This window comes from Eulemur rufifrons, chromosome 4 (assembly GCF_041146395.1).
Source record: "Eulemur rufifrons isolate Redbay chromosome 4, OSU_ERuf_1, whole genome shotgun sequence".
NCBI lineage: Eukaryota > Metazoa > Chordata > Mammalia > Primates > Lemuridae > Eulemur > Eulemur rufifrons.
Genome location: NC_090986.1, coordinates 73916580 through 73943266, shown reverse-complemented (window position 1 = coordinate 73943266; position 26687 = coordinate 73916580). Strand labels below are relative to the sequence as shown.

At 41.6% G+C, this 26687-nt stretch overlaps 1 protein-coding gene and 1 non-coding gene across 9 annotated transcripts; both read right to left on the bottom strand.

Annotated features, from left to right (window-relative positions):
• Positions 1 to 338: 338 nt before the first annotated feature.
• Positions 339 to 24753, bottom strand: LOC138382990 (NEDD4-binding protein 2-like 1). Of its 8 annotated transcripts, XM_069467730.1 has the most exons (6): positions 24404 to 24753; positions 15032 to 15102; positions 6595 to 6722; positions 6198 to 6286; positions 3939 to 4015; positions 339 to 2848 (listed from the first exon to the last, which is right to left on the bottom strand). In XM_069467730.1, the coding sequence occupies exons 2-6, from the start codon at positions 15040 to 15042 to the stop codon at positions 2590 to 2592; spliced, it is 564 nt and encodes a 187-aa protein (XP_069323831.1). In that variant the 5' UTR covers positions 15043 to 15102; positions 24404 to 24753; the 3' UTR covers positions 339 to 2589. The 8 variants fall into 8 exon arrangements, with proteins under 8 accessions (XP_069323831.1, XP_069323830.1, XP_069323832.1 ...); XM_069467729.1 differs by lacking the exon at positions 15032 to 15102 and having other exon boundaries at positions 344 to 2848; XM_069467731.1 differs by lacking the exon at positions 24404 to 24753 and having other exon boundaries at positions 344 to 2848; positions 15032 to 15119.
• LOC138383098 (small nucleolar RNA SNORA16B/SNORA16A family) lies at positions 16542 to 16675 on the bottom strand. Its single transcript, XR_011233543.1, has one exon. It is a non-coding gene; the product is annotated as a small nucleolar RNA SNORA16B/SNORA16A family (small nucleolar RNA).
• Positions 24754 to 26687: the final 1934 nt, after the last annotated feature.

Genomic DNA, 26687 nt, shown 5'->3' with positions numbered 1-26687 from the left:
AATTGAGTCTTCCCATACTAATCATTTTCCCAATGATCCACTCTAGAGAAAGGAATAAAACTTGAGTCTCAGGTGAACACAAAGAATTATAAGAATTTAACCTTTTCTTTTTTGAATCCTTAGAAAAACTGCTAATTATCTCCTCCATTCTTATTCTCATTTAGACTACCCATTATAGAGAGATCTAATGCACACAGTCCTTTTTATAAATTGTAAGTAACATCCAAGCTATATGAACAAAGTATGAAGTTTGAGTATATGTATATATTATCCCCCGAAGGTGACGATTTAATAATTACAAAGTCAACATGTATGATAAGAGATAAAGGGTAAAGCAGTTTATTCAACAATCATTTAATGAGAGTCTATTGCGTATATAAAGCACTTGCCAGCTGTATGAATGATGCAAACAGTAAACACAAAGCAATACGAGTCAATGTTGAGTGTTCAAAAAATTATATAAATCAGGAGCCATGGGAGTTGAAAACTAGATCACTTCTATATGGGATAAAGTTGGCAGCATTTAATCAATTTTTATGTTTCAAACCAGTATTTCAGGGGTCATCTAGGAAAAGAGACATAAATAGGCCAGAAAACTATTCTTCAGAGCTATATAAAAGCTCTCGATCCATAACCAAGAGCCACTGCTCCACAGTGGTCACCCACTTAGCCCAGGTGAACCTAAATCCCTAGGCAGCCAGCCAGCCAAATCAGGAGGGCTTGGAGCTGGCCCTTTTGACAGCTCCTGTGGAGTCAAGGTAATTCCCACTTTGGGCTCTGTGACACTTCTCCCCTCTACTAACCTCTATGAGTCAAGCCATCCATATTGAGCTGGTTATGCAATAACCATTTTGACTGAAATACCTAGGATTACCTGAGCCTGGAAAATAGCATCATTAAGTGGATTATTATTATTAGAGAGTTATTAGGTGTTGTGCTTGGACACAGAACTTAGCAAAACTATGATAGTTAGATTCATTAAGATTTACCATTTTTTGTGAGCCAAACTTCGTTACTTAAAAGAGATATCAATTTTAAAAATGTTAATGAAGGGAAAATTACAGATGCATTGCTGGTAGTCATCAAGATGTTGAGTGGATTTTAATAGTGTCAGATAATGGAATGTTAAAGTAAAATAGTCTTTCTAATTTATGCATCAAATAATTTATATAAGCAAGTAAAATACAAAATTCTTTTGTCTTTACCTTTATGCCTCCTATGTATTAAAGAAGACTGGCAAATAAGCTTATGATACAGAAAAACATTATTGTATAGTTGAATTCCTTGGGATTTAGGTAATTAAATTCTTATATTGTCAAACAAAAAAAGATTCAGTGACAAATCCATATAAATGCAATACCATATACAATTTTTAATAGCCATAAAAGCACCATTATATAGGACACTTAAAATAATACTTCACAGAACATTAGAAAGAAGCTGTCGGCTAACAAGAAGAAATAGAGCGTACACCCTACATGGTCTTACCTATCATGGTCTCACACCAAATTAATCTAATTCCAACCTGTTGGAATTTAATTTGGATTCATAAATTCAGTATCAGTGTAAGAGGGACATTCTGGAGTTGTAGTAGAGCTCTATTGTCTTAAATAATGCCACATAAAACATCAACTGCTCATTTTGTCATGAGCATGGCTTTTACATATCCCTGTATGACCTGTGTCTGGGGGTGCCTAATTCCTTGCACTCCCAAACATTTAGCTGCCAACTAATTAAACACATGTTTATAGACATAATTTTAGAAGTCGCTTAATTATTCCTCTTACAAATTGGTGTTTTATGAAGGCAGGCTTATTTTATTTACACAATTAGCACAACAGCCAAAATTTATTCAGGTTTAATCCTGTTGAATAAAGTGGCAGTTAAAACACAAAGTATGACTTTAAATGATGACACTGATTTTCCCCGGTAACTTGTATAGCTATTAAGGGTTCCACAAATATTTTTAACAGTGATACATCATTAAAATAAAGGAATGATTTCCCAATATGTCTACTTTAAAGGACAGTGTTCCCTTAGATGTATACTTTCTAGCATATTAGTTTTAAAGGAAAATCAGTGTCATCATTAAGAGTCACACATCTTACATTTTTGGATACATAGATTATCAAATTAGCAATGGCACTAAAACTTCCTGCCCTCCACTTCTCCTCCCCCACCTTTCCAACTTTCCTGATGGAGATGAATTTCCTGAAAAAATAGATTACTTCAGAGAAAGTGGTACTGAAGCTTATATATAATATAAACATTTCATTTCATTTATGAACTTATGTAATTGATTATGTTCTTGGGTATGTTCTCAGGTTTTGGTTTCAAATTAATTCTTTCTCTAGAGAAAGAGACTGTTTAATCAATCTGCAGAATTCCCAGTATCAGACCATGCATATAGGAGCACTTTAACAAATGCTTGTTGAAGATAATGAATATAATGACTTCTGCTCAGAAACTTTTGAGTTCAACTATGTACACTGGAATTAGAGCTCTGACTAAAACAGAACAAAGAATAAATACCAAAAATTGAAGTAAAAACTGACTTAGGAAAATTTTGAATGGCTGTAAGATAGGCCTCTAATATCCATGGTGATAACCACCCCTTCTGTTGAAGGAGCTCTCATTTGTGAAGCCGCCATGAGCCCTCCGGTTTGGAAACTCAGAATAGGTATTCCAGTATCCTGCATTGTTGGAAGGCAGTGCATTATTCCTGTCCTGGTTTCTGTTCATTCTGCTCGGTTTTTCTGCATGAAGCACACTGTGAAAGGTAACATCATGTTCATACCGTTCTTTCATTCGAAGTATTTTTTCTCTTGGAACTCCATGAATGTTTCTTCTACATGGAAAAAAATGCAAATAGTTATTTAAGGCAGGATATCAAAATGAGTTACTTGCATTTCACAAGTCTTGTATTACTGCGTAAATACTACAGTCCCTGTTCTCAAAAGTTAACTCTGGTAAAAGCATGTCTTGTTATGTGGGTCTCTTTCAGGCTCTGCTCCTCATGCTGCCCTGCACACCCCACACCACCCTGAGGCTAGCAAGGAGCTGAAGCTTCAGAAAGGCCTTGCTTCTGGTAATCTCAATTATGTGCTTCAAGGCATAAAAGATAATCATATATTTGCCTGTTGATGACATGCATCTATCATCTATTTATGTCAATCAGTCCTTGACATGTACTTTTATGAGATGCTTATTAAAACAATCTTAAATTCTAGTGGGCACAAGAATCAACTGGGGATATATTAATAGTTAGAAATGGAATTACCAGAGTTTCCAGCTACAGAATGGGGTCCATGAACTAGGATTTTAACCACAACCTCAGGCGATTCTGATGGAAGTGGGCCATAGACCCACTTTGAAAACACAATCTGCTTGTAACCATAGAATGAACCAGCTTTACTCCTAACCAGTAAATTCTGATCTTACTGATTATGTGAAGTCATTGACATTATCAAATAACACAGAATATCAGAACCCATGCACTCAATCAATAAGTTAGTATTGGACACTTGCTTTATAAATTAGAAGCAGCATCTAGACCATAAATGAACCATAGACTGCTCAACATCTAAAGATCTTTATTTAGCTCAAATGCAAAAACACCATTGACATGTGCAATCCCATGCAGAGGAAAGTGCTTTTAAATGTACATTAATGAAGAAGCATTTTAGCAGAATGTTAAATGCATCCTTTTAAAGGACCAAGTCCAAGCCAAGATTTAGCATTCAGCATTATATTAGAAAACTGACCCAAAACTAAAGTCTTCACATTAATAATTCCAAAGTTATCAATTTCCAAGAATTACCATTTTTGGCCTGAAAACTACCATGTCCATTTCCAGCCTGAAAAGATTCTTTTGTTCGTTCTGAAATACCTGAAAATAGCAGGATACATAATGAGGAACTAGAAAAACAAAGAAGTACCTTGCTAACTCTTGAACGTTGAATTTCCAGCGAGTGTCAGGTTCTCGGAATATAACTTCATAGTTATTTTCAAGTGCCTGATTTTTCAAAAGTACATAAAACATTGAAGACATAGTATGTATGTTTGGGAATGTTTATGCTGCCATTTAACATTTACTACAAATCTTTTCTAAAATTTCTTTTGTTTTACCAGTAATCCAATGCCTTAATTTATCATAATAAATTTAGTTGGTTCATTCCCATACTTAGCCATTCTCAGATGATGTTATGATTCCCAGTGATAAATTTGGTCAGTTTTATCTAGTCTGTAGGAAAATTGTAAAGGTTCTTTGTTTTGGACATCTTTAAAAATAGATGACTGAACTAGTTTAAAAGGTTCTGAACACAGGTGTGAGCAATGAACTCGGGGGCTTTTCAGAGTCACATAATATGATTTACTTCTGTCAACTGCCTTGTCCTATTCCTGATACCTTGCTTTAGAAGGTGAGAGTGCCATAGGAATGGAGCTCACGAAATAAAAGTGGTTTCCACATACTATACATAATCTTCCCTTCAAAAGCAGCTGTCCCTGCTATGCAATACTATTTGGTTCAAGGCACGATGGCCCATTTCCTTGAGTTTAGAAAACTATTACAATTCCATATAAACATCCAAATATTCTTTGCATTCATAAATTGACTACTACCTTATCTAAAAGTGAACCTTCTAGTATCACTATTGTTCATTGTGTTGTAAAATACAGATTGGAAAGACCTAAGTAAAAAGATTTCCTCTCCATTCTTTACATGGGCACTTCTAATTAGGGAAGGATTCAAACAGCATAACTAGGGGCCGGGTGCGGTGGCTCACTCCTGTAATCCTAGCACTTTGGGAAGCCAAGGCAGGAGTATCACTTGAGGACAGGAGTTCAAGACGAGCCTGAGCAAGAGCGAGACCCCATCTCTACTAAAAAAATTGGAAAAAATTAACCAGGCAACTAAAAATAGAAAATATTAGTGGGGCGTGGTGGCATGCACCTGTAGTCCCAGCTACTTGGGAGGCTGAGGCAGGAGAATCACTTGGGCCCAGGAGTTTGAGGTTGCTGTGAGCTAGGCTGATGCCACTGTGCTCCAGCCCAGGTGACAGAGTGAGACTCTGTCTCAAAGCAAGAAAAAAAAAAAATAGCATAACTGGAAAACATCTAATTTCTAAGTCTAATTAATAGCTGTGGATGGCTAAAAAAGATTATACATGTCCAGAAAATAAAAAGTAATATGACTTCCCCTAAGCTGCTCCCAGTTAATCCCTAACTCTTGGTTTTGAGTTGTGCCTTAATTCACTCAACTATTCACATTCCTGTTCATTTCTTACCAAAGCAGACTCTCAACATGAACTGAATGAAGTAACCGTAAAATTGTTGCTCATTCTTTCCTATGTTTACCAAAGTCCCACAACCTCCTCATTAGAGAAAAGCACACCTGTAGGTATGCTGTTTTGCCCAAAAGGTAAGAAGAAACCTAAAAACATGAGCCCAGCTTGGGAGATAGTCACTTCACAATTAAACAGGCGGGGGGATTCAATGTGACACTCAGTGTCTGCGTCCTGCCCCACCCGTGTGGTTCTGGATCTCTTCTGTCTATACCCAATAGGGAATGAAACCATTATCACAAGAGATGAAATATGTCTGAAAAAAGATCAGACAGAGTTCAAAATTAGAGACTAATGTGTACACTGTTATATTCCTCTTATTCTGACAATGGAGAGCTGAGTAATATGTGTATTTATATTTGTATTCTATCTCAGTAGGTTTACAGTGTTAATCCTAAATCTGTTTTTAAATTTAAAAATTCTGTTGCCCTGGAACTAACAGGCAGCAACAGTGCACAGGGCTGAAATCCCCGCTCGCCAAAGGTGGAGCTGTCCTGACACAGCCTGTCACTCTACTAGTAGTGTCATCTACTCCAACATCTCTTTGTACATTTCAGTGGGTGCTCTTCTGTATGCCTCCCCTTAGGAAAATAATTAAGACTTAAAAACTATCAAGAATTCAGATCAAGGACTACTTAAAAATTCTACCCTGAAGTGAGATTAGCATCTTAGCAAATTTCAGCCATTGTACAGTAGAGAAACACTAAAATAAAACCTCTTTACCTGCTCCCAGGAGACCTACTGTTAGTAAAGATGAAATCATGGAAGATCAGAAAAAGAGGAAAGAACAAATGATTCATTTTTCTTACAAAATGTCCACAACTGAAAATTCAGAATGATACTTCTTCCTACCATGACTGCATAGGGCTTCATTTCCCAGGCGTGGAGGTTGGTATTATCAATAATAATGGGGGATATGCCATTCCTCATTGCTTTTCTTGCTGCAACACAATGTTACATAACAGTGAACAACATGCAACAATCAGAGAGAAGGGTGAGGTAATCCGTATTTGTCATTTTGTTACAGGATGTCCTCATTACACAACTTCAATGCCACTTATTTCAGAACCCATTATCAATAATTTTCTTTTTCCTGGAATCTAAGAAGGTTATGGTCTGGCATTCTGTTTTGGGGGGAAAATGGCAGAACTTTTGGTTAAGCTCCTTCCATAAAACTTATTCATTCTGCAGCAGCTACAATCTATGTACACAATAGGGTTTCCCAGGAGTTTGGAAAGGAATTTGTCACCTCTTTTTTGGTTCCATTCATGAGCTTCCTCCAGGAAGTCAGGATTGAACTCATAGGCACCATCTTCCCTGAAGAAAAAATCATCCGTGCTGAAAATCAGGGCTCTGGGAAAGTCATGTTGCAATTGTCTGGAAAGTGGAAAAATGAAAGAGAATTTTTTTTATTATATGCATAATCCAGTAGAAACAGTTTCCTTCCATCTCTAGCATTTAGCAATTTATAATTCTGAGACCACCAGGTTTTGAGTTGTTGAATTTCAATTTTAAAAGAGATGCTTATTATGTCTAGAAGGCACCACTCCCTGACAGGAGGCAGGAGAGTGCTGAGAGGCGGCTCTGTGTGTTGCCAACCCTTAAACCTAAGAGGTGCTAGTCACGGCCATTGACTTCTGCAGCGACCAGGACTGACTCAAGATGGGGGTATGGTGACTGTCTTCCCTCCTGGGCACTGGTCCCCATGCCATTCCTCTCGGAGGCACCAGTGCCCTCCCAAGACGTGCGCGGGGGTGCCAGGCCCCCATGCTGCCGCTCTTCCCTTGGCCCCTAAACTCTTACCTGGCCTGGGTCCCATTTCCTTGGAGCTCTGTTCTCTAAAAGGATCCATCTGAGAAACTAGTTGAAATGTGGATAAAGGTGAGTTGTGTGTGCTGTCCTGTTAGGTGACATATTTATATTTTAACAATTACCTAAACCAAATGGGGAAAAGCACAACAGGAGAAGGAAAGAGGTAGACACAACTCTCCCCTTACCGTCCTAAACCACTACCACTCTGGGTCTAAATAGGAAAATATCACAGAAAAAAAGCTATCATGGAGTTTTTAAACTCCCCTTTTAAAGCAAAAACAAAACAAAACAAAAAAGTGTGTTGAGTTCTGTACAAAATAACTTCAAAGAGAAGAAGTTTCCATCTGAAATCCTTACTTGGACTATTTTTTGGCAGAAGGTAGACATTATGCTCAGTAGTAGCTGAGGCCACCTCAGCCTCCTTTGCTCATCTGTAACAATTGAGCGTCGTCACTTGCTCATCTGTAACAATTGAGCGTCGTCACCCATCTTTGTGAGGTGATGACGAAGCTCTAGTAACGTGGGAAAACAGCGAGCACAGCACAGAACACAGCGTATGTTTCTTTCCTTTTTCCCTACACAGCACTCACCAGTGTCACTTCAAAACAAATGCAACCAGTAAATAGAAAATATAGTCACGTGGGCCACGCTCAGAAAAAGAAGATATTTAAGAGTTGGAGAAAAAAGGTTGGAGAGTGACAAGGGCAGAAAATGCAAAGAGAAGGCAAAGCTAATCAACTTCTTTGTTCTTCTTCTTCTTCATCGAGAATTATCTTTAATCAGGAAGGAACAGAATAAGCACGAAGCATTGGAGCCACAGATGACAGAGTTGCTCGGGCCGACGTGGGTTCAGTCCTCGAACATCCAGTTATGTGACTCCATCTCCCTAAGCTTCCGTTTCCCTAACTGTGAAACACATAATCCTACCTATTAAACTGGGCTTCTAGTAAGACTCAAATGGGGTAAGGTGTGGGAAAACGCTGTGTACCCTGTAAGACACTTCACAAACGTAAGGTGCTGTTATTTTGTTAGTAACATCAATGAGACCAAATTTACCAACCCAGACTGTTGATATGCCATAATAATAAAATACATTGGAGTGTATGTAAGGTAATCTTGGCGGTATTGTAGTAAATGAGAGATGAAAGAAAAAAACAAAGCAAATGCCTCGATTTTTTAAAATGAGTATAAATATACATTACAGAATCGGTAAATATCTGTCAAATTCTTCAGAAGGCTTGATAGCATTTAGAAAGAAGGCAGCATAGACAGATGGCTGAAGATGTAATTACCAATAATATATTTTCTTCTTCAATGGACTATAGTGGTAAACAGGGAAATTCACTGGACATATCTTGAGTTAAACAGGAATTTGGGTGGCTCACGCCTGTAATCCTAGCACTCTGGGAGGCCGAGGCGGGAGGATTGTTTGAACGCAGGAGTTCAAGACCAGCCTGAGCAAGAGCGAGACCCCGTCTCTACTAAAAATAGAAAGAAATCAGCTGGACAACTAAAAATATATAGAAAAAATTAGCCGGGCATGGTGGCACATGCCTGTAGTCCCAGCTACTCGGGAGGCTGAGACAGTTGGATCGCTTGAGCCCAGGAGTTTGAGGTTGCTGTGAGCTAGACTGACGCCCACGGCACTCTAGCCTGAGCAACAGAGTGAGACTCTGTATCAAAAAAAAAAAAAAAAAACAGGAATCTGACAGTCTTTCTTGATACCTTTGTGGGAAAATGTGGACCAAGAGGTAAATATATTTCAATGCCCAAAGAATATGAGTTAATCATCAAACCCATTAGATACTTATTGAGCATTTAAACGTGTGCCAAGTGCAGCATGAAGTGTTAAGGTACAAATAAAGTAGCTGCTTTCAAGGAATTCACAGCCTCGCCAAGGAGCCAGCCCTCCCCCCAGCTAGCGTAGCACACAGCTGTACGGAGGAAGCACCAAGAGAACTTCGGAACAGCCAGTGCTGCCAGGGAAGGCTTTGTGAAGGAGATAACCTTTGACTTGGACCTTGAGGGATGAGAAAACTGTTGCCTCTTGGGGGAGAGGCTAAGAGCATGGCAGGTAAGAGAAGGAGGAAGCTAATGCTTGAGGGCTTGTTAGGGTCCAGGGACTTTAGGGGAAAACAAGAACAAAGACACTAAGGTTTAAAAGAAGCAAATTGTCTTTGAAACACCGTTTTCCATTCTGAGTGTCACACAATTTAGAGAGAAACTTGGCAAGCTGGAATATGTCCACAGAAGAGTGACCAGATAAATACAAGGCCAGAAAACCATGGAAACCACATCAGAGGAGCAAAGATCATCAAAGAAATGTGAGATGCTTACGGTGAGAGAGCAGAAGATACAAGTGATAGGAGGCCTGGCATGGGGTCACACGCGTGTAGCTGTGTCACCAGACTACCCGGGGTGGCGACAGAGCAGTGGGGACAGAGGCCTGCTTCACTCTCTCTGGCTCCCGCACCATCCACGTGGCCTCACACCCTCACGAAGCCCAACCCAGGCCTCTTCCCAGATGCAGTATTTCAAGGGGCAAGAGAAGCAGCTGCTTGCTAGGCTTCCGCCACCTTCTTTGGGCAAAGGAAGCCACTTTGCTGGCCCACGTTGTAGGGGTGGGACAGCTTCTTGATGGAAGGGGGAGCCCAGAAAATGCGGCCACTTTACTGCAGATACAGAAAGTGGCATGAAGGAAGAGAGAAGAATAAAGACGATTTGATGAAACAAATGCTCGCAGTTTCCCTATGAATATCGATTGAGTTTAAAGATAGATAAACTGAAAAGTCCAAATCATAGATCCAAACTTTAACCTCCAATGCAAACAATTATTATAAATACACCTGAGGAAAAAAAATCAAAGGGTAGCACTAGATGCATTTTCAGGTATATATATTTTATATTTGTGAACACTGTACACTTTTAAAATTATTTTCATCAATATTATTTATTCTAAATAATGAAAGTTATGTTCAGAGGTTAAATAATAGCATGTAATGTACTTCCCTTATCTTGTGTGTACTAAGTTAAGCAACTATGGTACCTGGTTCCATTTTTTTTTTTTTTTTTTTTGGACCTAGATTTGATATCCCTTTGAAATCTGGTTTCGTTTGTTTTTCTATGAAGTCTGCTATTATAGGTTTTGTTTTGTTTTTTAAATATTTTCAGAGTTGAAGTTATCTTTTCATATATATATATATATATATATATATCCTTATCTCTTGTTCTCCTCTTTATGGCTTATATTACTGATTAGACGTTAATATTCTGTTTCCTTCAAAAAGACTTTAAGGCATGAGTGTCTAATTCATATTTTATTTGAATCCTACTCCTTTCTAGAAAACAAAAATAAAACATGTAACTACTGTCCTTTTTGACTGCAAAATTTTACCTTCGAGTAAAAGTTAAGTTGTTCAGGACCATAATGGGGGAGACCACCTTCTCATCGTCTCCTAAGACATCTCTGACTGTGGGTTCTACCATCCTCCTAATTAACTGGCAAAAATAAGAGTGTTTTCCACCTTTAAGGCTCTAATGGATTCTTTTTTTTTTTTTTTTTTTTTTTTTTTTGGTGTCTGTAGGATCTTCCTGAATGACCATTCCTTCAAAAACTTGTTTTATCTTCACCTAAATGTTAAATTAGCACTGGCAGCCACAGTAGCATGTTGAATATGCAGGACAATAAAAACTCTACTAGCTAAATAAGGAACTGATTAAATAGACAATCTTGAGAGTCTCAAACTTAAGTGGAAGCAATAAATACCATTCCATCAGCTTCAGAAGTGATGAGGAAAATGCCCCAGCTCTATCTTTCTTTATGGTGGTCAGGAGCCTCAAGCATTAGGGAAATTGAGAGAATGAAAATAAAAGAAAAGGGAAAAAATAGAAAGACAATTACTTCCACATAACCTTCACCTTCCCCACTCCCCCCTCGAATTCACTTAAAATCACTACTATGAGAGAAACTCAGGTACTAATCTTCATTTCACAACTTATTCTTTTGTGTAATTCTTTATTTAATAATAACCATAGAAAGATATTTAGATAACTATTCAGCCAGTCACTCACTCACTCATGGAGAAAGTCCAACACTTCTATGTCATTTTAACTTGATCCCCAACGTTTTATTAGGGAAATTTTCAAACATGGAAAAGTAAATAGAATAATAGCGTCAATCCTCATGTACCCATAACCAATTATCATATGGCCAACCTTGTTTCATCTACTTCATATTTCATTTCACCAAATATCTCATCAGTGTTCACATTTCCCTGGTTGTCTCCTAAGTGTTTTCCTCCAGTTGGTTTGTTTGAATCAGAGGCCAACCAAGATCCACATAGTGTATTTGGTTACCATGTCCCTTAACTCTCATTTATTCTCCTTCCACAACCTTTTAATTAGAAAATGTACAAACCTAGAGAAATAAACTGAAAAACAGTATAATGAACACTGCTTACGCTTCATAGTCACCAGATGCTCACATTTCTCCTTTTTTCTGTCTCTCACATATATATTTTTGAGGAACCCATATGAAAATAAGTTGCTGACATCATGACACATGACTTCTAAATTCTTTGTCAAGTATCTCTTAGGAATAAGAACAATCTCTTGCATACCCTCAATTCCATTATCACATCTAAAAAATTACCACTAATTTATAATACTAATGTTAATTTTTAAATTTAAATTTTTAAGTGTCCCTGATGATCCTCAAAATATCTTTCATAGGTTTCAAGTACTGCATTTAGTTATTATATCCTATTAGTGCCCTTAAATCTAGAACTGTCCTCATGCCCTTTCTGTTTCTCTAGTTGGTTTGAGAATGCCCCATAGTCTCGGTTTGTCTGATTGTTTCCTTGTGATTAAATCTAAATTAAACAGTTTTGGGAAGGAAAGTACAGAGGTAATATTTGCGTACCTCTGACTGCACATAACAACAGTTTGTCCCATCAGGCTAAGTTTGATCACTTGGCTAAAAGGTGGTGTCAGCCAGACCTCTCCGCTGGAAAGGGGCATTGGAAAGGGGCTTCCTTTGTAATATTGAGTAAGATGTGGGGGTGACACTGGGAGCCCATGGAATGATCCTGTTCTCCAGTGACCTTTTCCTCAACAATCTTTACATATGTTTCTCTCATCACTGCCTGAATCAATGACTACATTAAGAATCACAGAATTTTGAATTTCTCATTCTCTAATTTCCTCTATATTTACTAGGTGGCATTGCCTTGGAAAGAAGTTTTTATCCCTTCTTTTTAAATCCTTACCATTGTTATGATGTTCAAATTGTTCCAAATTTAGCCAGTAGGTACCTCTTCAAGCTGGCTCTGTGTCTGTCTACACAAACTTTAAGAATATTGTTTTTCCTTTCTGATTAGCAAAGAAATACATATTCATTGCAGAAAATTTTGAAACAAAAAAGTGGAGAAAAGAGGGGAGGTTCCTATATTCCCCCATCTAAAAATAATTATTATTAACATTTTGCTCTTCTTTCCAGGATTGAGATATAGATATATACATCCAGATATATATGATTTCTTTTTAGCACATCTCTTGTTACATAAAAACAGAGACATAATGTAGAGCATACCAAATTTTCACCAAAATTTTTTCATAGCAAATTACTTCCCACCTCATGAAATATTCTTCCATGACATTATTTTTAATGATATGGCATACTTATACTTATTCATATGGATATACCATAATTTACCTAACCAATGCTCTGTGTGTGGTTAGGCATTTAGTTTGTCCCCAGCATCTTTGATTACCAGCAAGATTAAATATTTTTTCTTATGTGTGTCGATCATTTAGAGATATTCTTTTGTGAACTGCATTTTCATGTCCTTTGGTTAATAAAGCCTCCTTATTGGGAGGTTTATCTTTATTATTGAATGTCAATTTCTCAATTGCATTCAGTAATTGCTTTTTAATGTTGTTTATAATAATCTCTAACATATAAAAGTCTAAATTTTAAAAAGCTTTGTCTAGTCACATGTATTCATCTTTTATTTTTTAATTTATGCCTTTGATAGTACATCTAGAACTGTCTTTCCCACCCAGGATTACGTAAAGATATCTGTGTTCTATTACATTTTCCACCTCCATCCATCTGAAATTTTATGTTGGTCTGTGGCATTGGTTAAGGATCTAACTTGATTTTTTTCCACACAGTAACCTGGTTATCCCAAAACCACTGACTGAATAATTCATCCATTCCTCATTGTTTTGAAATGCTTTTTATTACATACTAACTGACTACATATAGCTGGGCACTGTTACTGGACTTTCTGTTCTGTGCCACTAAGCTGGATGTGCAAGTTCTTCATTATCTTCTGTTCCAATATTTTCTTATTTTCTTGATTATATTTTGTAGTTGACAATCCTTCCTTTCTAAAATTTATATTTTTAAACTCTTTTCTTGGCTAATTTTTGTCCGAGAAACATTTCTGAACAATACAAAATAAAAGGATATACCTTTCTTGTTGTCTTTGATCCCTCTCATGGTTGCCTAAAATTGATTATTCCAATAAATTCAATAAATTTTCTTTTTTTATAAGAGTGCTAAGCACTGAATAAAGAGATTGACTATATTATCTCACCTTAACCTTTATAATAATTTATATTTACATAATAATATTTATAGTTAAGTATAATAAAGAAACTAGGGCTTCAAGAGCTTAAATAACTGGCTTAGGTTTACACAGCTTGCTGTGGTGCTGCCAGAATTTCACCCCAGGCTATACAGAGTCAAAGCGCGAGGTTTACATATTGTGTAAGCGCTTGTGAATCTGAGAAAGCCTTTCTGTTGTATTCACACATTAGCAGCAAGGCTGGATGAGAATTACTGGATTACAATCTTTTTCCCACATCTTTTTCAAATACAGGTTTCAGGTAGAAGTGGGTTCACCTGCATTGAGCAGACACCCCCGATAACAGTGGCTTAAATAAAATTAAGATTTCTATATCTCGTGTATAAAAAAATCCAGAGATAGAATCCAGGGCTTGTATCCCAACTCCATGATTGACATGGACCCCAAAGTCTACCATCTTTCTTAGCACGTGGCTTTCATTCTTGAGGGCGCCTTCTGGTGGGCACAGGGTAGCACTGCAGCGCTAGCCTACACATCTATATTCCACAGAGCAGGAAGAGGCAAGGGAGCCTTGAAAACTGTAGTGGGCACATTGCCACGCCCAACATAACAGGGTTGCTAAGGAAGAAAGGGTAGTTAATTAACAGCTTTTGCAACAGTCTTCCCAGGATATGTCTAGGAATGAATTTATTTTTTATCACTTCTGAATCTTCAAGTCAAAAATATGTTCTATTATATCTATAATCGTTGCTTTGGTTATATTTATTCTCGTTATATTTGGTTATGTTTATTTTCACATTTGTCTTCTACATAGCTGTTTGATTTTCTGCATGGTGATTCTGCTTAACTCTATCTCTAATAGACTTTAAAATTCCAACATTTACTTTAGAGTCTTTTAAAAATATATATCTCAATTAGCTCCTTTTTAATTTTCTGCTTCTTATTCTTAGCCTTATTTATTTTATGTCCTTCATATTTCAGACTCCTTCTCATCATTTTCTTTTATCCTTCATGTCAGAGAGAGGAATTTTTGAGAAAAAATTTAAATATACAGAAAGACAATGCAAATAATATAACAAACACCTGTATCCCCACCACCTGGAGCTCATAATCATTAACATTTTCTCACATTTGTTTTGTTGGCTTAAAATTCAACCATCCCCCACCTTAACTCTGGCAACCCAAACACCTTTACTATGCTTCACCGTCCCCTTGTCCACAGCACTTATTACCTCCTAACATAATATACATTATCCTTATATTTTACATCCATTTCCCTACCTCTGGCACATAAGGTCCACAAGGGCAGGATCTTTGTTTTGTTCACTGATGATTCCCAAGTACTTAGAACACTGCCTGGAACATAGTAGACACTCAATAAATATTTATTGAATTAAAAAATGAAGGAGCAATACATTTTTTTAGATCTATTCATGTTGACATATAGACTTAGTCCATTCCTTTTAACTGCTACATAGCACTCCATTGTCAGCAAAGTAATAAACACAGCTAACATTTATTAAGTGCTTATTGTGTGCTAAGCATGACTCTAATGGCTTTCCATTTCTCATGTAATGCTCAAAGAGACCTGGGAAATAAGCACTGTCATTAAGCCCCACGTTACAGATGAAGAAATTAAGACCACTGAGTGGTACAGCTGGATGGAAACCGAGGCTTCTGGCCCCAGAGCCCCACATTAACTGCTATGCTTGAGCACCACAAAATAATCAGACCACGTTTATTTATCCTTTTCTCTAGCGACATTTAGGGTGCTTGCAATTTTCCCTGTCATGAGCAAGTTTCAGTGGGCTTCATTATGCCTCTCTCTTGTGGACATTCCCTGGGGATACCGACATCAAGCGGAATAGCTGTGGGATCCTTTTTTTTTTTAGAGAACAGAACAGAGCAGATGCTGTCTAAAATGGCCTTCTTTCCTTCAGAAAATATTGTTCTCTGATAGAATATACGTTCCATGAAGGCAGGGATTTTCTCTCTTGTCCGCTGCTCTATTCTAAGCATCTAGAAGAAGGCCAGGCACAAGAGACACTCAATAAATACTTGGAGAATGTATGAATGCCTCTCGCATGTAATGCTCTCTTGCCCAAAGTATGTAAACTCTTTTATGAGGGAGAATTTCTACTTACTCATCTTTATACAGTGAAACTTTTACCCAAACCTGAAATTTACCCCTAAAAGGAGACTGGGGGTAAGGATTCTTCCTGGATCCCAGCACTTCCTCTGGATGCTGTTGGAATTCTCCTCCAGGACTTTAAACGGGGAGGCAGAAACAGGTTCCATGGCCCAGCAGCCTGAGACCCGGGAGGGAGCCAAGGCTGCAGATGACACGGGCAGTCTCCCCTGAGGCCTGGTGTGGCCTGACCTTTGTGGTGCTGCCAACCACCTCGCCAGGGCTGAGCCCTGCCCTTGGAGAGTCAGACCTCAATCACTGCCAGCCTCACAAGTGTCACCAAGCCACAGTGTCTAAGGGGACGCCAGTGAAGAGTTCCCGATCTGTCCTTCTCTCTCTTGCCTTTACCCCTCACATGCCACCAAAGTAGGTCGTGTTTCTAAGATCCAGAGCCGGACTCCCAGATGGCCCTCATTCTCATTTGTCAGTGCGGCCCCTCTTACTCCATCGTGCAGAAATTCCTTTCAGTACCTTGCACGTGAACAGCGCCCTTCTGTGGACGCTCGCAACAGCGCGGGTTTCCCGTGTTCGTGTTCTGTTGCTCAATTCACCGTGCTCAGATGAAGGGACCAGGCACACCCACCTCAGCACTAACTTTTCTTAAGCTATCTTTTCCAAAAACGTTGTAGATTAGTTACAGATAACAGAAGAGGCTATAGCCGTACAGGAAAACTGTCACTTTGGGCACTCTCTTGACTGCTGCTTAAATGGGAAAGCAGCTGCATCTTTGATCCTAAATTTTAAATTCCTTTTTAGTATAACTGCTAGGTAAAGGGGCTGACACATCAAACATTTTCACATGGAATCGTCATGTTGTGTACTGAACTGGAGAGAACTGGGGAATGAGTGGCTCTATTCCTGCTTTTCTCCGCTTCTTTCTCATCTGTTCTCCACATCCCATTCATTCTTCCACGTTTCTCTTTATGTGGATAATCTCCTCTTTGGTCTTGTTCTTTACTCAAGGCCATGCTGACATCTAAGCTCCCACCTCTTAGGAGGCTTCTCACATTGCCTTTCACTAACAGGCCCATTCAACTGATCGGTGAAGGCCTATTATGTGCCAGGCCTTCTTTTAGGAGCTGGACAGAATAAAGCTCCTGATCTCGTGGAACTTACGTCATATCTCATGAAGCTTATGTTCTAGTAAAAGAAACCGATAATAAATAAGTTTATGTCAGGTGGTGCCAATGCCAAGAAGGAAAGAAAGCAAAGGTGCAGGGCAAAGAATGGTGAGAGGCGCTACTGCAGGTGCAGCGAAAGCCCCTCGCAGACCCTCTCCTTCAGCATCCCCTTAAACCGTGTGGGAAGAGAACGCTGGAAGACCCTGGCTATACTATCATACTGCAGCAGGGCTCCTACTGACTGCGAAAGTGACGGAGGGGTGTTTCTCCACAACGTCCCGGGGAATATAAGACCACTCTGCTTATTATGAAATCTCCTGGGTCTCAGAATCGAATGTGTGATTCTCCGATCCTAATGTCTTCATCTATAAAATAAAAATGATGTCCCAGGATCATTGTGAAGATTCAATAAGCCAGTGTCTATAAAAGGCCAGGCACAGTCAGCACTCAGTAAGCGCGTGCTTGTTTTTCTTTCTCCATTTCTCCCTTCCCCTTTCCCAGACTCTTACCTTGATAAAAAACAGATAGCCTTCTCCCCAAGCCATACACATGATCCGACAGAGAGCCTTATGAAGGAACAATTAGAAATTAGACTCATTTTTCTTTATTATACTACTTCCTCAATCCCAGCGAGCCTATGTATCTTTAGATAACTTGAAGCAATAAAAAATAATTTCTCATTGGGTTCATCTAGTCTGAAGGGCCCTAGACAGGTGCCATTGTACAAAGAAGGGCTCATTGAAATGCCAGGAAGGAACCAAGGCATTACGCTAAGTTAGAGAGATCCTCCCAGGGGAGCAGATGAGGAAGAGACTTCAGACACCCTTGGCAGTTGGGAGTTGCCGCCAAACATCTCTCTCCAACTCATCATAATCAGGATAAATCTGAACACTTATTTAAAAATCTAAATCTGTTGTCTTTCCAATGCCCCCAATGGACCACATAACAAATTTCCTGGTGAGTAATATTTTTTATACTAGGAAAAAGATATCATTAATATTGACAAATAACGAAAAAATGTAGCTTCCTTACCCTGACAGCTGAAATCCAGGTTAACGTAGCCCCCTTACTAGGGCCTTTAAGTGTTTTTCATTACACAACAGATCAAAACCAGCCTCATTACCCTTTGACCAGGTAATTCCCCCTACCCTCTTCCTTTGGGCTTGAAGAAAAAGCTCTGGATTAGAAATAAGAATTCATCCCTATGACCTTGAGCAAGATGTTTAACTTCCCAGCGCTTACTGTCTTGGGCTTGGACTAGATGAACTCTGAGGGAATTTCTATACATCTCCTGAGCTTTGCCCATGAAAGTATTCTTCCCCTTTCATTTTTTCATCCATTTCTACCTCCCCTCAAATCATAACCCACCCCTGCAATATTTGATTGCCCCAGTTCAGCAGGGTCTTCTTCCATTGTCCCAGGAATATGAGGAGGGTGAATCTCCTGTATAGTTGGGCAACCTTTCCTCACACAACCTTTCCAGTAAGTGATTACAAACGCATACTGTATATTCTCACTCTTTGTTAAATATATACAGCATTTCCAGTCCTCATTCATCCCAGCCTCCAGAAAGAGGTTGCAAGGGCTCTCAGCAGTGGGGAGAGGAGATTTAAGACCCACCTTAGGAAAATCATGAAAAATATGAAAAGCTAGGAGTCATTTTCCAAGTAGACATAAGTGGCTAAAAGATGTCACCTGTCTGATTCTCTATTGTGATAGTCACAGAGTTGGAATACTGCAAATTTTCTACTCTGATCTTGCTTTTGTTAATAAAAGTCCTGGCCCCATAAGTAAAAACACCGAGGTTCAGGCCTGCTGGCCAGGAGCACCGTGGAGCAGAGTATGCTTTGGGGTCCCACTACTCACTACTGAGCCAACCGAACCAGCCCCCTGTTCTCACTGATTCCCACATCCCACTGTTTATTGGCTATAAAGTACACCCTGGTCCCCATCTGTCTTACCATTGCATCGTATTAGGAAAGCATCCTTGCACTTCCTCAGAAGGCTCTAGTACCAAGAAATAATGAAAAGGTATTTCTCCTGATGGAAAATTCCATGTTATCCAGAGATATGAGTAAGGAGGAAAGACAGCTGTCAGAAAGCATCCTTTGAGCCTAACTGAATCCATGTTACAAACCATCTGTAATGGTGCCAAAAGAAACCAGAACATTGCGAATGATGCAGCATGTACTGGAGCATGGTCCCCAGACTTTGCTTTGATTGATACGTAAAGATTCAAAACAATGCTGAGGAAATGACATAAGGTTGACAACTTTTAGTTTTTCAAATAAGGCCATTTTTAAAAAAAGAAAGGCTACCCTCTACCATTGCCATTTCATTTCATTTTAAAAGGACGTTTTAGTGGCACACCCATACAATGGGGTGTTCCATTCGTCCACATAATGATGAAATTCTGTCACACGCTACAACATGGATGAACCTTGAAAACATTAAGCTAAAGTGAAAGTAGCCAGATACAAAAGGACAAATGCTGTATGATCCACTTACGTGATGGCATGTAGAGGAGGCAAATACACAGAGACAGAGAGTAGCTCCGAGGTTACCGGGGGAAGGAGGAGGAAGGAATGGGAGTCATTGCTTAATGGGCACAGAATTTCTGTTTGGGGTAATAAAAAATTTTTGAAGTAGTGGTGATGGTTGCACAACATCGTGAATGTAATTAATGCCACTGGATTGTACACTTAAAAATGGTTACAATTGCCAAACATCTTAACAAACACACACACACAGTGGAAAGCACAGAGGTTCGTCCACAGATGCTTGAGGTAGGAGGAAAGGACAGGTGCAGATCCACGTGACTTTGTCAGTTCGGCTGTGGAAACAGACTTCTGGCTCATCAGCAGAGAGTGAAAGGGTCTTGGGATGGGAATCTTATTTCTTCTGACAACAGCTCTCTGTTCAGCTTTTAACGTTCCAGCCCTGGGTCTACCCAGCCAGCACCCTCACTGCCACGAAGCCTCCACTTCGGTCAAAACCAGGAGAACCCCCAGCTCCTTCCCACGTGAGGAGTGTTGCTATTCCCTCTCTGCTCGGCCACATCCTCCCCGTCCTCAAGGCCAGCTCAAGAACCATCTCCCCGTGGGGGACAGTCTCTCTCCCTAAGGAGCCTGCGTTTTCCTCACTGCCTCCCTGGCTTGAACAGCAACAGCAGGTGAGCGGCTGCTCCACCGGCCCTTACTTACCCAGGGCAGTGCCAGATTACTGCTTTGCACGCGTCATCCTGTGAGGCGCCTTCTCTTAGCCTTATTTGGTATCTGCCTCACCAAGCAGGTGCCAGCAGTCTCCTAAGTACCCAGTGACCACCATTAAGTTATTGTTGATTAGTGACTAATAATTAACAACAGTTGGTATTTATGTAGAAGGCGCATTCCACAGTGCTTCACATACATAGTCACAGGTTACTGTTTACCAAAGTAGCTGAAATTCTACAAATAAATTTATTAATGGAATATTAGATCCATTTTAATGAAAAAGAACCTGAGGTGTTGAAGATCTAACTGACCTATGCTAGGTAATAAAATTAATCAAAATTAATAAAATAAGTCACTAAAAATCCATGGATAAGAGTTTCATAGTATATGTCCAACTGAGAATTAACCCAGGGAAGACTTTTTATACACAAAATGACATTTAGTTAGTTATGTAATAAAAGCTTTGTCACACAAACTTGGTCTTTCTAGCCAAGCCATTTAACAAAAGATTTTACTTACTAGTGCCTTTATTTTCACCTTTAAACAGTGAACAAGTAGTATGTATTTGTTGTAGAAAAGTAGAGAATAAATCAGGGGTGAAAATTCGTAATCCCACTACGTAAAGTCAACAACTATCAATAGATATCTATCTTTTCATATATTTTTCTTAGAATATTGTAGACCCCTTTCTTTGAACAGAAAATGGGATGGGTGTCTGTATCTTTGTAACAGGCTTTTTAACTTAATGGGGGCTGAATATATTTGCATGTCAAGTAGCTATCTATGTTCCCATTAATGACTGCATGACTTATAAGCCAAACCTCTACTTTTGTATAATAATTAAGTTGCTCACATTTTTTGTGTCATACAAAAAACTGTGAACATTCCTCTATCTTCGTGCACTTGTCCAATTATTTCCTCAGGATGGATTCCTGGATGTAGATCTTACACATCAATGGTAAGAACCTATTTTTAAAACTTTTTTTTAAATGAAATAGAGGTGACAAAACAGATTTAGGAGGCATACTAATTTTTTAGTACTCTGATGTACTTCAAAATTTTTAAACCAGATAAGATTCCAACTTCTTTTTGATAAAGTCAAAGAATTTAAATAAGTGTTTTCCACATTCTAGCCACTTCAAACTATGAAAAACATATACAGGTGAAAAGTATAGAAACCTAACATTGATTTGGAAGACAAGACATATCCTAATTTCAAAAAAAGTTTTATTAGTTCTTTAATCAAATGAGAAGTAAGGATTAAGCAGAAAAAGATGAACCCACATTTGTAAAAAGCGATTTCCTCCAATTTTTAAAGAAAAAATTTTTTATTCTGATTTAAGAAATACATGTTCATTATAGAAAATTTGGAAAATACATATCATAGAGAAAACATGAACTTCCCAGAATCCAAGAATACACAAATAATCTTACAGTTTTACTATTTTCTATACACATGTGTTTTTAAACAATTTGCCATTCTCTACTCCCTCACCCCACGCCCCAAAAAAGTGGGGAAGGCAGCTCCTGAGGGCCACACAGGAGACTTCCTCCCCACCACCCCGTGCTCACTGCGGCCTGCCTGCTGAGCTGAGGCCCTCTCCTGGCTGACTTCCCAGGGGTATACAAATGCACGGCCCACCCCAAGGCATGCCAAGGCTCCTCTGCTCCCAGAACCGCCAGTGCCCCGGCGTAACAGAACTCAAAGTCAGCTGCCTTCTTCACTGCAGAGCCAGGCTTCTCCCCAGTAACACTGAACATTTATCTCAGCTCATCAACAATTTAAGCAGTACCTAAAAACTCTAAAAATTTATATAGCACGTTAAAGTTTAAAAAGTCCTCTCCCACACATTTAGTCTTCACAACAACCCTCTGAGGCAGACAGAGCAGATATTCCCATTTAACAGGAGAAGAAACTGAGGCACAGAGGGGTTCAGTGACGAGCAAAACTGGAGAGGGGTTGAGCTTGGACGTGGAGCCATAAATTGACACCAAGCTCAGAGCTCTTTGCCTAGCTGTTATTAGCAAACTATTTTTAAGTCTGACAAGTGGAAATTAAGAGTCAGAAGGATGTTCAATAAATCCCCTAAACTAATCTCCTCTTAGTAGACACATACAAGGAACATAAAGCCCCGAGAAGCTAGGTGATTGCCCAAAGTCACCAGCTAGTTAGTGATGAAGTAGATCTAAAGGCCCAATCTTCAGACTCCCAGGACAGGGCTCACTCCAGTCGTCCCTAGAGATGTCCTGTAATAAGCTGGTCTCTCATCCGGTGTCTTCTGCTTAGCCAAATGTCAGTCAGGAATTAAAATCCTAAAAGTGTAGAATGTTAGAGCCAGAAGGGACCTTAAAGACCACCCAGGCAACCCCCTGGCTTTACAGATGAGGAATGTGAGTCCGAACCCCTGATGTTCCAAGTGACACATCTTCCACCCATCATATTACTTCCCTTCCAAATACAGTCAGAAACAAACTCTAGCCAAAGATGTTTACTTCCTTTTTTGACACTCAGTGTTTGATAGGCCACAGATCAATCACAAAGCAAAAGTGAAATTAAACAGGATTTGACATTCAGAGAATACTTGGTTGGTAACAGATGTACCCACCATGACTGTATCACAAAATAACCACGTTCTGCTGGGTCCAAGGTTCCCCATCTACCGCTGTCTCCCACTTCCCCAGTGAGCCAGAGAGGGACTATTGAAATAATCCGTGGAAATGTAGCAGTATTCTTTGGCCAAAGGCTCCTACTCCACAAATCAAGCAGGAATCCTAATTAAAACTGGCAGCACCTCACCAGGGCTGTCACAGTTCCCTGACACCCAAAGGACTCAGCCCCTCCTCCTAAGGACATTATCTGGGTACCATCGAAATCGGCACGTGACTGTAAGCCACCTTGATTCGTTAGCAGTTCCAAAGTCCTATGGCTAGCCTTAGCTCTCCAAGGAGACGGAAAGCTCTTGAAGGTAAGGGACCATTTCCTCTACTGAACAGCTACTGCGTGCCAGACACTGTGCTTGGCAGGTGAAATGGCCCCCATGTTCAAGAAACTTGCAAAACGATAAGGAGAAGCAAAACCATGTGCAAAACTAAGCGCAGTCAGAGGTGTAAACAGGAAGCCAAGGAGTCCAGAAGAGGAGCATCTCCTGGCGGGAGGGGTAGTTGCCCGGGCTTACAAGGCTAGTAGAATCAGTCGGGCAAAGCGAGGCGGGAGCGCAAGCCAGGCAGGTGGGCCGGGGTCGGCCACGGCAAGGAGAGAAACAGTTCACCGTTGCTGGAACCTCACTCAAGCGCAAGGCGGGGAGTGGTGGGAGTTCAGGCTGGAGCGGTGGGCCTAGCAAGGTGGCAGCAGGCAACCAGCCCGCGTAATTCCCGCTGGCTTGGTACGCGGTGCGGGGGCCGCTTACGCAATTCGCAAGTAAACGAATTTGGGCGCCCATGGCGAGGCTCTGTCAATGACGGTCTGTGGTGGCGCCGCCAGCCCCCCTCCCCGTGCACCTGTGCGCCTTCGCAGCTGCCAAAGCAAACGCAGGCTGCCCGAATCCGCCAGATTTTCAAAGCGGGCCGCAAGCCCCGGGCCACGGCCACGGCCGCCGGGCCCCCAGCCCCCGGACCCCTGGTCTACGCGCTCCAGTTAAAACGCCTGTTGACGCACTGTGGCGGCTGCCTGCGCGCTAGCGGGCGGCCGGGCGGTTTTCTCTGCAGTTGCCACCGGGTTTTCCCGAAGAAGAGTCCCTGCGGGCCTCCCCGACCCGGGGCTGGGGGCGGCGAAGACTGCCGCGGCCGGCTGGCACTAGGCCGGGCACGGCCGCGGGGAAGCGGCCGGTGCCAGCGGGGCTTGCGCTAGGCGCAGTGCCGAAATCCGTGCTCCCGGGCAGCGCAGCGGGAAACAAACACGACGGGCGCCCTCCTCTCCGCGCCCGCGGCCGGGGACGCCAGGGGTGGCGGCGGCCCCCGGGGCGGCGGCCCGGGCTCCCCGCGCTGCCGGGCTCGGGCCGGGGCCGGGGCCGGGGCGGGCGCCCGCGGCGGGGGCGCGAGTGGCGCCCGGGAGCGGCTCCGGGCAGGGGCGCGCTCGGCCCGGGCTCTTGGTGGCCCCGGGCCCGCGCGCCGGCGCCCAGGCCGCTGTCATTACCTGGCCAATGTGGTTTTCCCGGAGCCCGGGAGGCCTCGCAGGAGGTAGAGGTGTTTCCTAAAGCTCTGGCGGCGCGGAGGTGTCCCCCGCGGGGGCGGCGGCCGAGGCGGCGGCGGCTGCTGCTGCTGCTGCTGCTGCTGGAGGCTCAGCCTCCCAAAGGATTCAAGAAAACTGTCCTCCATGGGGAGGGGGCTGGCTGCGAGAGCCCTGGGTTCCCTTTCCTGAAGTCACGGTCTTGGCCAAAGCTGTTGTTTTTGTGACTCTCCGGCCATGTGATAGATGGAGGGGCGGGCGCTCGGAGCCCAGCCCCTCCTCCCCACCCGCCTGAACCGCGCTGCGGGGGAGGGGGCTCCCTACCTGGAAAGCTGGGGACACTGGGAGACTGACAGCCCGGAAAACGCGGGTGACGCAGCCCCCCGCACCACACCACCCCCGCGCCGCCTCCCCGTGCCTGCGGGTGCCCTCTGCCCCGAGGGAGGGGAGGGCGGGGAGGGGGCCCGCCCGATGGGACTCTGGGACACTTCCCTGCCGCTTCTCTGAAAGCCAGGCCTCCTGCCACGGCCCTCCCCACCGCATCCCCGACCGGCCTAGACCTTGAAAGTGAAATAATTTTAGTTGACGATTAAAGAACGTGAACAGCATTTGGAGTAGTAACAGTAAAGGCCACTGTCTCCCCCAGTTTGTGAACACCAACCTCTGGCCGGTGACACCACTCTCCCAGGGGCTGTATCTTTTCTCTTTTATCCTTCCTTATCGGCCTGCCAAAAATATTCTTAGAAAGCTTTGATGCCTCTACATAACTTCCCATCTCTTCCTCCTCAGAAAAAGCACCCCTGAAAAGTCAGATTGACTTATGAACAGTAGCGTAAGGGCTACTGCCCCGGCGCCTGCTTTGTGCCACCTGAGATGTGGGGGGCTCTCTGAGAACTTGCTCGGATCCTGGGGGACAGTGGCAGAGCTCCCGAAACCATTCATAGAGAAGTATCCAGACTCAAGTTCTAAGTCCCAGGAAGTAGTGAGCACTCATTGGTTGCTCACCACAGTGGCTCTCCAATAGTTCACACTCAGGGACATGATGGAGTGATCCTGTTTTCTGAACCAAAATTCAACATTCGGAGAGAGAAAGAAACAATATTCAAAATCCTCGAAAATCCAGGCTATGTGGTGGCTTTGGCTATAAGTAAATAAATTTTGTTTCTGGCAGGTAAGGTATGAAAATTGTGAAAAGGAATTGTGAAAGTGTGAATTCCTTCTAAAACAAAACACAGAGGTTTCACAATAAGCTTTAGGAGGAGGCTGTTCAGCTAGGGAGGGGCTCGGTGCTGAGCACTTCGCCTTCCCCTTGGCATTTCCCTCTGGGCCTGGGGCGGGGGTGGGAGATAGCCGCTCTCCCTTGGAAATCCCTTCCCAGCATGGAGGAAGTAGACTTTCTTGATTCTTCTTAGCGCTGCTAAGAAACAAGGGAATTTCAAAGGCTCCTCTAAATATTAGGGGAAAACCATAAGGAACAGAAAAAATATACATGAATCATAAAAATAGTGACACTTATAATCTAAGTGCCCTATCATACTTCTCACAGGCATGTTTCTGCCCAGCCTCAAATACAACCTTTTCCATTTTAGACCTGAACTGTCCAATATGGGAGCCACTAGTCACATGTGGCTATTGAGCACTTGAAATGTGGCTAGTGCAAATTGAGATTAAAATACACCCTGAATTTCAAAGGTTCAGCATGAAAAAACATCTCATTAATAATGTTTTATATTGATCACAGGTTGAAATGATAATGTTGGGTATACTGGGTTATACATTATTAAAATTAACTTCACCTGTTTTTCTTTCTTTTTTTTTTTCTCTTGAGACAGAGTCTCTGCTCCGTGGCCTGGGCTAGAATGCTATGGGGTCAGCCTAGCTGACATACTTCTCCCCCAAGGTGAGCATCATATCTTCTATATCCATGGCACCTAAATGGCCACTGTGCACCGGGACACTTGGTATAAGCTTGGAGAAGGGAATCTGGGAAGGAGGGAGAGGAGCACAAACCCATTTCAATAAAGCCCCATTCTGGAAATTAGGGCAAACTCATAAAAGCAGGGGCTGGAGAGAGCTGGGGGCATTCTGGACCCCTCCACAAGCCTGGACGGCTGTTCAGCCGGTGTGCACCAGCACGGCATACACGCACTCCAGCACTGGTCCTGCCCACACTGTAGCCCCTGGCAAATATTTCTAACTCTATCCTTGGATACAGCCATGAAGGTGCGAATTCTAATATACTCGTTGGAAA